Here is a 12,725-nt window from a genome sequence, read left to right as displayed (position 1 = left end):
AGCGAAAAGTTCGCGAGCTCGTTACGTTACCGCTTTGCGATTCTCGTACCGTCCTCACTTTTACATTGCGCTAGCATTAAGCAGATTACGCGACAAAGTTTTTGAGTTAAGGAACGAACGTGTGTGTCATCAAATGAGCCACTCACTTCTTCGACAAGAGACAGCAATTTCGCGCTCGCAAAATCTCGTAATATTGAATCGAAATGAAAAAAGTAACGAAATAATAAGACTTAATATCCGTATTAGCTCCTTCGAATTCTTTCCGTCTGTGAAAAAGAAAAACTTTAGAGTGTTCGCCGCGCTTCGAAACATTTCGTGCGCCTTCATAACAGAATTTGAAGCTAACAACGTTACTAGCGCTCGGGATACTATCGTATAACTGTATTACGTCTTAATGGATCTTTCGACTGCGACAAAGGGCAGTAAATGCCGCTGGACATTTACTCGTAAACCTCATCGGCTTTTCGTAATTGTAAAAGATGTCGAATCCTTTTGTATTCGACAACATTTGTATTCGTTCAATAAAAACATGTACATCTCTAGCATTTGTATGATTGAGAAATGTAGATTTTATAACTTTTCGCAAGCCATCTCGCCCGCGTAATAACGTCGCAGATAACGATTTGATCTCGCTCAGCCTGAAGACTTCTCTCTAATTTCGTTTGAAACCCCATTACCTGCCGATGGAAATCAGATTACTGCGGTATAGATTAGTTTGATCGTTTTTCTTTCGCAATATTACTTCTCGTAATATATTCTCTAATGTATTTCGTATATTATTAGATACTGAAGGCAATCTGCTGTTCGCAAAGATACAATGATTATTCAAATGAAGAAAAAAAAGAAGCTATTTTGGTCTTATTACAAGTCAGATATTATGAATGTGCCGTAAAGGCGATATTACGTTGTAATAAAAATAATTGATTTTTAAATTTTGATGCTGACAAAAGCAACTTTTACTTTTGCGCTTTAGGAAATATCATTAAATCTACGTATTATACGCTCTGAACGTTCTGCACGCAAATATAAGATCTGCGTGAAAAATGAGATTAACGAGTTAATACGGTGAATTTTAAATTCTTAGTAAAATTCTCGAGACGTTTTAAAGAGGCTCGTAAATGTAATACAGTGTCGCAGTTATATATTTCTTTCGACGTAATACCTCTATCTGAATTTCATTTGTGCTTGCTTGCCAATTTAATAAAATTATTTCATTCTCGTAAGCCTATTATTTGAAATTGAGAACATCGAATCTCTCAAGCGTGATATCGAGTTAACTGGTGGGGTATTTATGTATGAATATATTTCCATTAGCAGATTATTCTATTTTCCAATTATAAAACGAAGCGCAAACTTTGTTACAATTCCTATATAACCCGATAATAGTTGTAGATTATAATTAATTAGGAAGGAGGCTGGGAGGCGTACACATGCATTCATTTTTTTGTAAAAACAGGTCTTGAGTTCCCGAATGTAAATTAAATGTAAACTGCTCTTACGGAAATCGATGAAAAACTTTGCTTTGCTCGAGAAGCTTTTGATACCGAGCGGAGAAAGGTATCTATACATATAACACAAGTGAATAAACTTTTCATATAAATAAAAAAAGAATCAAATAGTTTTGCAAGTTAGTTGTCTATACGGGGTTGAGATGCTGATTTATTTTTCAAAGATCAAAAGATCAAAGATTATCAGATTAAAAAAAAAAAAATAAAATTCATCAAATTGATGTAGATATATCATATGTGTATTTCTAAGGAACCTTTCTCATATGTAAATGTGTCACATTTAATAACACATTTACAAAAATGTAATTTTTAAATAATTAAATATCTTAAATGCTATAATTAAAAGAAAATCTCTAAATTAATTTGATTAAAATAATTATAATCATGCATTATAAATATTAATTTAACATCTGCAAATTTCACAATTCAGATTCAACTCATGGCAGAATCTCTTTTTTTGCAGATGAGAAGAAACCGGAAGAGCGCCTCGAGTCGTCACAAAATCGACGACTGATTATGACGCGCGTCCACACGCAGCGGCATTTCTCTCGTCTCCTCCTGTTGTTCTCTTCCTCCGGAGCCTTCCACGCAAGTCATTGCCTGACCCTCCTCCTTCTCAGCCTTACTTCTCTCCGTACAGTTTTATCGTGCGACGAAAAGACAAAACCCCAGAGCCGTGACCTGAGCGCGCTTCCCTACCACGCTGAGGCAAAAAGATATATGGAGCAGAGGAATCTCGATGCTCCCGGAGTGATCTCGGAATGGCTGCAACGCGAGAACGAAGTTTCGAATATGGTTGGTCAAAGTACTAGCGACGTGACCAGTGATCATCATTCCAGTGATTTGCTTAAAATCCAATTCGATCGCGATATGAAAAAACAAACATATGATGTCGATGATGATACTTTTGTAACCATTATCCCTAATGATCAACGCGCCGATCAAATGCATTTTGAAATTAATTATCTAAAATCAAAATTTGACAATCAATTTGACGATTCTGCGAAAAATCTGCAAGTTAGCAACGAAATTAATTTTAAAAATATGAAGCGAAGTGAGAAGAACGCGAAGAATTGTTTAGATAAATTGATCAGGAAGCAACGTAGTGTGTCGATGCTTCAAGCTACTCCTTACTTCTCGGCAAATGAGGTTGTGAGCAAAGTGCAATTTCAAGACGATCAGGATAGTGATAATGATGCAAGTTCGATGATTTTAGATGGACCTCGTCAAAGTGCCGATAATTTACTCGAGAGCTCTGTTCACGATCGCGATACGAAGGGTACATTAATCAGAGCTCCGATCGATCAGTTGCATTTGCACGAGGCTTCGAGTGTCAATCATCTGGCAATACCGACGAGAAATCGACGAGATCGTAATGAAGTCGATCTTAATGAGGCGAAGCAAAGGGATTTAAACACCGATAATTTATTCGCCGAAACATCCGTTAATCGGGTAAGTGAACGCACGAACGATTTTACAGCTCAACGAGATTCGCGCGATGACGAGATCTTAAGTCTATCGAGCGAGCGCGAGATTGACGTTGCGGCAAATCGGCGCGGCGACGATTCGATAATGCATCGAAGCGATCGCAAGACTGTCGATTTCGAGAGCACGAGGCAAACTCATTTGGACGGCCGCAATATCTACGCTCTTGATAATCGTACAAGTAGATCCGAGAGCACGGTTGATTATCTCCTCAGCGAGAGCGACAACTTCAACATCGCTAATGAGTCTACAAACTTGTACACTCCATACGTCGGTACAATGGCGATTAATACGGTTGCTGATAACTTCGATGTCAGCACCGCTTCCATCGAGGACCAAGTCGAAGTGGACGGAATTTCGGAAATCGAGAATCGAACCGAGATTAACTTGAATACCGATGAGACAGAAATTTCCACCGTAGATTGTCGCGATAGCGCCTGCTCCAAATCGAATAATAACGATAACGTTTTTAGAACGAAAAAATATGGCAGAGCGAAGGAATTGAATGACAATAGGAAAGATGAAGGCTATTTTGCACGAGTCGGCGTCGTGTCGACGATATCTGTCAACGACAACGATACCGATATCGACGTCATTAACAACGAAACGCCTTTCACAGGCTTCGAAGGTTCTCAGAAATTCCCTGTAAAAATCAATCATAAGTCGCTGCCGGAGCTGCCGCAGGTTGAAAAGTTTGACAGGCGACACTTTGGTCCGCAAAAGGAGGATGTACTTGAAGAAATATCCACATGGTATCCAAATACTGTGCTTCTCGATCTACCCAAGAGTCCCAGCAGAAACGTGCTTCATCGTCACCGCAAAACGGATGACGTCGTCGGGATGGATGAAGAGAATAATAGAAGCGAGGTGACGATCGAAAGGAATGAGAAGCAAAATGACACTTTCGACGAGTCCTGGCTACCCGATACGTCGTCCTCCGGCATCAAATCGAGCTCCGAAAAACTTGCGGTGACCCCAAATATCACGTACGGTGACTTCGAGAACGTGACGAAGAAGGATAAGAACGATTCCGACGGAAGGGTGGAGATCGATGTGACGGTGCCAAGTGCAAGATCGATAGAAAAGACAAATATAACCATTTTGGGTCTCTTCGAGATGACATACGGGACGGTACCGAGACTGGAAGGATCCTGCGAGCTTCAAGCAGCGAAATTAGCAGTCGAGCGAGTCAACGAGTTAGATGTGTTGAAACGTTTCCGTCTGCAACTTATTTACAATGATACTAAGGTAAGTTAGCCAATTAGTAAAATAAACGTTGTCTAGCTGACTATTCAACAGTAAAATATTCCTTTTAATAACGGTAGAAATAATATAATTGGAAAAATTGTTTCTTTATGTAAATTCTGTATTTTAATAAACCGAAAGAGAAGAATGTAATATATGAGAATGAAATGTGAATGAGAAAGAAATTGTATGATCGAGAAGCAGATTAATACAAAAAATAACTTCGTTTCTATTCGAAATAACCCCGTACTTGTGCATCGATCTGCTCCTATTCACAATTAAATTCCGTATCCGATTATCAATACATGTGCAAAGTATGATCTATGAGATTGCATTAAGTCCTGTCTGTTTTTAAATCCCAGTAGCAAGAAATTATTGGAGCAGCGTACGATCTAACTTATATATAAATCACAACGGATTTACCAGCTTAATGTTATTCCATATAAATTGCTTTTTTCCCCAGCAAATATTGAAAATATTGATTATATAATATATTCACATCTGTTCAGATCTAACATCATGTAATGTAAAATGCATATAAAGTAATAGAATATCACAGTAATTGGCTAGTTTTAGCTCATATTTGTTTCTTTGTAGAAAATATCTTTATTTTAGAATATTTTAGAATGCAAGAATTTATATAACTGTCTCAATAAATATATTGTACGTACAGTTATACATTTTCTATTTTATTAGTGGAGCAAGATATACGAAACATTATATGATTTCTTTATGAAATTACAAAAAGTAAGAATTAAATTTTTCAGATCTTGTCACTAAAACATTACATTCAAGATTCTCAAAACTTCCAATTTGAAACTTATAGTTTTATTAGTAGCAACTTCCTGTCCGCTCGCATTCAGTCCTCTTGCATCGCTTAAACGTTTTAGAATGTATTTATGGTATGTGCCCATCTTTTTTGCCGAAAAATTATGAAATACAGCTCGATGCCGGCGTCTAGATGATATCACCAGTTACATCGTTACGTGAACGACGTTAAGCTTACACGAAAAAAGAGAAAGAGAGGAGAAAGAAAGAGGGATGACGATAATTTCAGTAGTATTATTTCTTTTTCTGCTGGCGAAATCTGCGAGATATATAGATCGAGCATTATATGTGGGGTAATACTCTCGACGGATCGAGCTTTTCTACATCGCTGCCTAAATTATATCATTCTTTCGGTAATTAGCGACCGAGAGTTCGTTGAAATAAAATGTCAAACGGGCTTTAATTGGAAAGTTTTTTTTTCCGGTAAAAACATTGTGCTGTTGAGGGAGGAAGATTTTTCTACACATCCGCTAATATAATCGGTGAAAAATAGTTTCGCGGTTGTTTACGAGGCGTGTAATGCGCTCGCGTATATGATATAGAGGCGTATGATGAGATTTGCAACAGCTTCACGCACGATTGCTTTGACGAAAATGCCATGTAATATGCAATGTAAGGAAATCTCGTGCGGATTTGCATAATATAAGATATAAGGGAAGGATGCGAAACGAGATCGCGTTCAAGTATTAACAGTTTATATCTTACTTCTTGAGAACCTGATAGATATTAATCTCGGATCTATGATTTTTAAATTTTTTGAGCTTTCCAAACTATTCCTGATATCTAGAGGTAAATTCCCTGTCGTGTGACGATAAATCGAAACCGCTGTCAGATGCCTCGCTCCGAAACAGCTTTGAACATCTTCCGACAGTGCGATCTAACTACCATACGCGTTCCAACAGTTTACTTCCAGCGCATACTCTTCGTAATGCTCGTGCAGACTGCGCTTTGAAATTTAATAATATCGATCAGTTCTCTCGCGCATCTCGTCCTTTGGTTACACACAGTTGCGTCAATAAAATCTATTTAAAAAGAAATACAATAATGTAAAAATAATACAATAACGTAAAAACGCGATAACATATATAAATATATTTTATTTTAGGAAAGGATAAAAAATATAGAAAATATATAATTAAAATTTAACTTAAACAATTCCTTGAATTTTTGAATTTTTTAATATTTTCCTGTGAATCTGTCAATAAAAAATTATTGGAACATCTTCACGTCTAGCAAGATTTCTGATTCTCACAATATCGTTCTGACACACGATTTCTCTCGTTAGATATTTTTTGCTATGCATATATGTATTCGCGTTTCTCAAGAAAAATTTTTGCGGAACTTAGAACTCTGTCAACTTCACATACATATCTCTTTATCGTTAAAATATTTTAAGATTATTCCAATATATTGTACAAGATGTCCATAAGATTAGAACTTATCCGTTTGAGACTATTGAAACATGACACACAAAGAATAAGATCTGTTTGTCAAAATTGATCGCACTTGATCTCCGTGTGTAGATATAGCAGACAAAAAAGAAATCTCGTTTACGATAATGAAAGTCTCGTTAATCGTTCTGGCCCAGTTCGCGCTCTGACGACTATCTCAAATACAGACGGATAGTAAATTGGCGAGAGCTCGCGCATACATACCGAATGCTGCTTACAAAACAAACTGACCCTGTGTTTACCTTAAAAGAGGATGGTGGCAACCAGAATTGCGGTCTGGTCACAAGCATGGCGCGATTAAACCGATGTTTTGTTTCCTACTCGAGGGATAAAGGCAAAGCGTCGAGAGGATCGCTATGAGCTTGAAAGTTTTTGCTGTGGTACGCCTTCGTGGCACTAAATCCTAAATAGTTTCATGTGCTGCGGTGTTCATTTAATAGAGCGATGCAAGTAGAAAATTTTATTTCAAAATTTTATTTTACTCATATATATATATATATATATACACACCTAATAAGTTTAAAAATTAAAAAAATAAATATTGTTTAAAAAATTAATCACTCTAATCAGAAAATGATTTTAATCGTGTCTTGCAAATATTCAGAGTTAAATTGCACAATATGAATTATGAAATTATGAGAGACAAACGAATTTGCTAGTCGTAATGCGAGTCGTGAATCGCAAAACTGTATTTGTCCGTGCAAAATCCGTATTCGCATTGATCGTAACCCTTGCTGCGCGTTATCTCACCACGCTCAGAAGCGTATCGAAGGGTGAGACAATTATAATGAATGAGATTCAAAAGAGATAACGAATTTATAGCATTTTCACACTGCGAGAATAAATTAACTGTAAATTATAAACTTTTTATATTTTCATATCGTATTTGACCCTTATAAAATTTTTTTTCAATAACAACATCCAGTTGTCTGAGACATAGATTAATATCTAGTTATATATAGATAATTCCACTCTGCCTTTATTGAACAATTGATCGAATTTTAACCGATTCCAGGTGGACCGCTCTTGTCGGGACGAAATCAAAATATTACGCAAAGACGTAATTTTACCTAATTATTCGCTAATTATTATTATTATTTTTTTTAATTAAAAATCGACGCACTAAAGCATGCGTCCAACGCATTAAATATGTTTTTTACGAGTTATATGCTTTTACAGCCTTGTTACGAATCGTTTGGATACTTAATTTTCCTTTTAGAATAAACCTTCTAGGTATTAAGTCCTCCCACCAACGTCAAGACATAATCGTTGAGAAAATTATATTATACAATTTTGTAAATTTGTTATAATAATTTATTATAATAATAAGTTTATTATAATTTTGTTTAATTTTTAATTACTTTAATTGATTTTTGATGACTAATTACGTCTTATTCCATGATCTCAATCCGAATGTCAAATTACATTAATTTAGATAGGCGAAAAAATTTAAAATATTAAATAAAATATATTTAACTTTAGCAGAGTTATATATATATATAGAAACAACTGTTGTCCGTAATTATTTCTATAAGAATTGTAACAACACATTTATTATATTTTATAATTTTTATTTCTGATATAAACGTTGCTGGAAAGCTTTATATCAGAAATGGTGGATAATAAATTCATTTAATTCGAATTCATGTTTCCACATTACTAAGCAGAAAAGCGCGAATAAATCTCGGATTATTCGTGAAATTCAAACTCGCGCGATTTTTCACTTTCAAAACTATCATCGAAAGCAAGTTGCATTATGGGCGCTGATTCATGGTCTTTATGTCTTCGGTATAAATTTTGATAGATACACATTATGAGTAGCCGAAAGAGTCCTGTGAGCTATCTATTATTCAACCAATTTATGGCCAAAAATGTTCGAAAAAGAAATTCGCCAATTTTTCGTACTTACTCTCGAGAAGTTTGGCAGATTCCATACGTTAAAGTGGAGAAACAATCCAACTCTATGCTGACTCACTTGAAAATATCGGTGTATTATCACAAACTGGAATATCGCAGAATCTAACGTGAATTAAATAGAAAAATAGCTAAAAACTCCGCAATGTATCTTCCAAAAAATTGAATTCAACATGAGTGATCATTAACATATTTTATCAATTTGTCTTAAAAGTTAAAGATGAAGCGAGAACGAATCCAAAAATTCACGTTCGTAAGAAAATGTATCGAGAGTGTAAACTATGCTTTATACAACATGGATGTATCTGCAATACAATCGTCGAATTGTACTTATGTACATAGTATTACGATAGTACGCAACATATGAATTTATTCGACGAAAGGATATCTTCTTAAATGACATATAGCTCGAGAGAACCATAAATGTAAAGACTATTAATTATAATCTTAAAACTTTCTTAATCTAAATTACAATAAAATGTTATATGCTAGAACTTAATATATCGGATGAAATATATGATCTCTTAATTTCTGATTAATACAAGCTTTACGAGAAACATTTGTTCTCGCACTTTCCAGGGATTTTATTAATTAACCTAAATCCGTTCCGAAAGAGATTACCGTGCCTTAATAGGAGAGAGAGAGAGAGAGAGAGAGAGAGAGAGAGAGAGAGAGAGAGAATACGAAAGGAGAGATCTAGGGGTCGAATGAGATTTCTGCGAACTTATAATAATTCCTGCTGTGCGCTGAGTTTACAAAACATAGCGCAGATGCAATTAAAACAGGTAAATTAAACAGATTTCCTGATATCATCCTAACAATGGAATGCTGCAAATCATATTTTGCTACGCTCATTCGGTTAAAGAGCTTAGTATTTTATCCGTTGCTTAATTATAGAAATATAGCCTTACAGTATTTCGATTTTCAAGACCACCTCTTATAATCTCATCTCGTACATATATTTATAAATTAGCATAATATATGCATTTATGATTTTTAAGTCGTACAAAAGACGTCGATAATATTGAAGTAATACAATAAAGGCTTGGCAATTTTCTCATCTCGGAACGGTATGCCACTGCCTAGAAGTTAATTATAAATTTTTCTATGAAAGATTTAATTGTAATACACAGTTACCTTGAAAATTTAATTTTTGGTGTTTTAAAAAATATTTTTAACGAGGTCACCGGAACGTGAATTTACCACTGGGAAAATTACGAGAGAATAGTTTGTCTATTAATGCACGCAACCGCACTGTTAATAAATTATTGATTATGTAACATTATCAAAGCGTTGCACTGCCGCTATATTGTTCCTACGACAAAATTAATGAGTAATATTGCGGTAATTGCAGCGGTTCTCTCTACAGTTAAAGGAAACTTGAAAAGTTCAGCTTGGAAACTTCGGAGCAACTTATTTCAGCGGAAATATAAGCAAAATTAACTCTTTTTTAAATGTTTTCATTTATTAAAAGAAAAAATTTTATAGAGATCTACAAAATTTCCTCATCTTTATCTCTGTAGATTGCTGCCGCCAAAAAGGTAGACAAAAAATGTACAATATGTACGTGAGGCCAGAGGTCGCAATAAGTTTCTGTTTCGAAATATGAGTAATCATAAAAAGTACAATGTTCTCGGATTAATCTGTGCAAAAGAGAAGCGTGAAAGAAACGTATAAATGCCATCATGAATTTAATCCTTCAAAGATACTCTTTTTTTGTTATCATTTCTTTCTAGAATTTTGACGATCCTTGAAAACCATTAGCATGAATAATTATATACAAGTCCGTTTATATGTTAGAAAATCGCTTATGTAACGCGAAAAAATCAGCATATTGCTGAATCATATTGTCGTTCGTTGAGAAAGTGGCGGTAAAAATTTCTCGCTAGAATATAAAATCGTCAACCATTAATCTCAAAGACGTCGATATCTTCAAGTATGTATAATAGCATCCTGTTTGGGGAGGGAAAATTTTAGTGCAAAATATGCTATTTTAAAAATAAAATAATGGAAACTTTATACACACATATTCGTTATAATATCAATAATAGAAAAATATTTAAATGTCGAGATATTTTATTCGTGTCGAGAAAATATTTTTCGAAAAATTTAAATCTCATTGACGTTGTAATAATGAATGTTAGCGGAATTTCCACGCCTCCTCGCTAAGCGAATTTTCGTTGAAATTCCATTACAATCGATTCGCGACTTCGATAGAGGCGCATGAGTGCGCACGCATACATATATCAAAATACCTGTTTGATTCTGCCCTCCAACGTATAGATTATGCACGATCAAGTCTAGGCACGACATCAAGTTTATCCCGTATTTTGGAATTCTCGCATAAACCACGCTGAGCGATACAACGCATCGCGCAATCTCTCATATCGGAGATAAATTTATTCCAAAGTCAACATATACATACCAACTCCAACACTGACTTCGGTCGTTGAACAGAAAAATATATTCGCAAATTTATATCGCTGCTGAATCTTTCTGAAGATTAATGCATATTTCAATAAATCTTCCTCGCTTTTTTGCAACGTCAAAGGAATACCTACAATCATTGTATTGCCATTATTTAAATGTATGCCACGTTACTTTCTGTCTCACCATCATCCATCGCGCGAGTTATATAATAAAGAACCATCAAAATTTATTTATCTCTGCACATGTTTCGCTTTGAGGAAATATCTGCGACGCTTTTTCACGCCATCACTTGATCATCAGCGTACACATTAATAATATCTGGGAACAGATCCCGCTGAGATTCATTCGGGTTAGGATATAAAGCACAATGGACGCGTATCTTGACGCCGAAATTACCGTTTACGCTGATATAACGCATGATGTCGTCCCTGCATTAGGGTATATTTATAATACGGTTTTAGAAAATCGAAAATTTCTCGTTTGATTGTTTTCACCAATTTCTTGACTCTTGTATTCTCTTAAAATAAATTGAATTATTTGCATTTTAATTTGCAAATGTATTTAGAAAATAAAAACAAACAAAAAATTAAGAGAAATATTTTATCTCGCTCTGATTATTGATATTGATCCAAGTCATACGAATCGAATTAATTCGAAACTGAATTATTGATATACTGAATCATGTTTTCTGGCTCGATTTAACAGTGAAAGATCACGCGCACAGAGAAAATCGTTATCTCGCGCGCTTTAGTCGGGATTTCGAGCCGCGGGAGCAACTTTCCTTATATGTACCATTTCCGCGGAGAAGCGTAGAGGAACTTTGATTAATTGCCGGAGGTTGTTGTGTGACCTCCCCGCAGCGACGAGATTCATCTGAGGAATGTTCATTATACCTAACGCACAACCTTAAAATTCCCCAACACATCGACGAATAGAAGATCTTTTCGGCCGTCTAGCAAGATACGCAATATACAAAGTGATTCATTCGCGAAGTAATTGGAACTTTCTGCCATTCGTAAATTGCAGACTGAAAATTAATCGAAACTGTCTGTCCAGCGAGCAGAGTTACATCATATTTAATGATATTTTCGCATTCAGATCGCAATTTTCTAGTGAACTCGCGCGTACTCGCATCAATTATCCGCGGTCAGAGAAACCAATAGTTCGAAACAAAATTAATTGATTGAAATTTAAAAGAATAATTTTATAATCCGCGAGAAGAGAATTACAAGAATCGATTCTACTAGAGCTACTTGTGCTTGCGATGGAAGCGGATATAGAGTTCGAGAGCGACTAACGGAGTTGAGCGTTTATTATATCTGACAACGTTATTTAGAAAGACGAAAAGAAGTCGTCAAATGCAGCCTCAATTTGTATTAATATCAAGAGATGGAATTAGAGAGTGCAATACATCCACGGCTGAGAGATACCAACTTGAGTGATCGATCTTTTTTTTAAATTTCATCACGAATGATTTAATTAACAAAACATCGACGTTTGGGAGAACAATAATTACAGGCGGCTAGAGTTCCGCGAACGCGAAAATAAACTGAATTGTAAATACTCTTTATATATAGCCACCGGATAGCAACAATATACTTTAAGAGTATGGTGTAGAACTCCAAGTATTAGAAGGAAGCTCCAAAGCTTCCTTCTGGAAGGGGTAGAATTTGTAAGTAATGATACGCAATCTATGTTCTTACACTATTTTTTCGGAGCTTACCCTTTTCGTCATTGTATAATACCTCGAACATATTTAAAAGCGATATTTTAAGCGATTAATATATAATAATTATATTGATAAAAGCAATAAAAGCAAAGCAGGTTTTATGAAATTTTACATGTCTTTAAGATTTTTATTATA

At 35.2% G+C, this 12,725-nt stretch overlaps 1 protein-coding gene across 4 annotated transcripts in view; it reads left to right on the top strand.

Moving 5' to 3' along the window:
* The window catches only part of Gaba-b-r3 (gamma-aminobutyric acid type B receptor subunit 3), a 60,064-nt gene that overhangs the window by 4,623 nt on the left and 42,716 nt on the right, over positions 1 to 12,725 (top strand). For all 4 annotated transcript variants that reach the window (XM_070294082.1, XM_070294083.1, XM_070294085.1 and 1 more), the window contains exon 2: positions 1,972 to 4,241. In XM_070294082.1, the coding sequence (XP_070150183.1) occupies positions 2,025 to 4,241 (2,217 nt within the window). In that variant the 5' untranslated portion in view covers positions 1,972 to 2,024. The remainder of the gene's footprint in view (positions 1 to 1,971; positions 4,242 to 12,725) is intronic.

This window comes from Polyergus mexicanus, unplaced genomic scaffold, assembly GCF_030449975.1.
Source record: "Polyergus mexicanus isolate NDT 795.1 unplaced genomic scaffold, iyPolMexi1.0 SCAF_4, whole genome shotgun sequence".
Classification (NCBI taxonomy): domain Eukaryota; kingdom Metazoa; phylum Arthropoda; class Insecta; order Hymenoptera; family Formicidae; genus Polyergus; species Polyergus mexicanus.
Note: the sequence above shows the minus strand (reverse complement) of the source record. Positions and strands in the feature narration are given on the sequence as shown.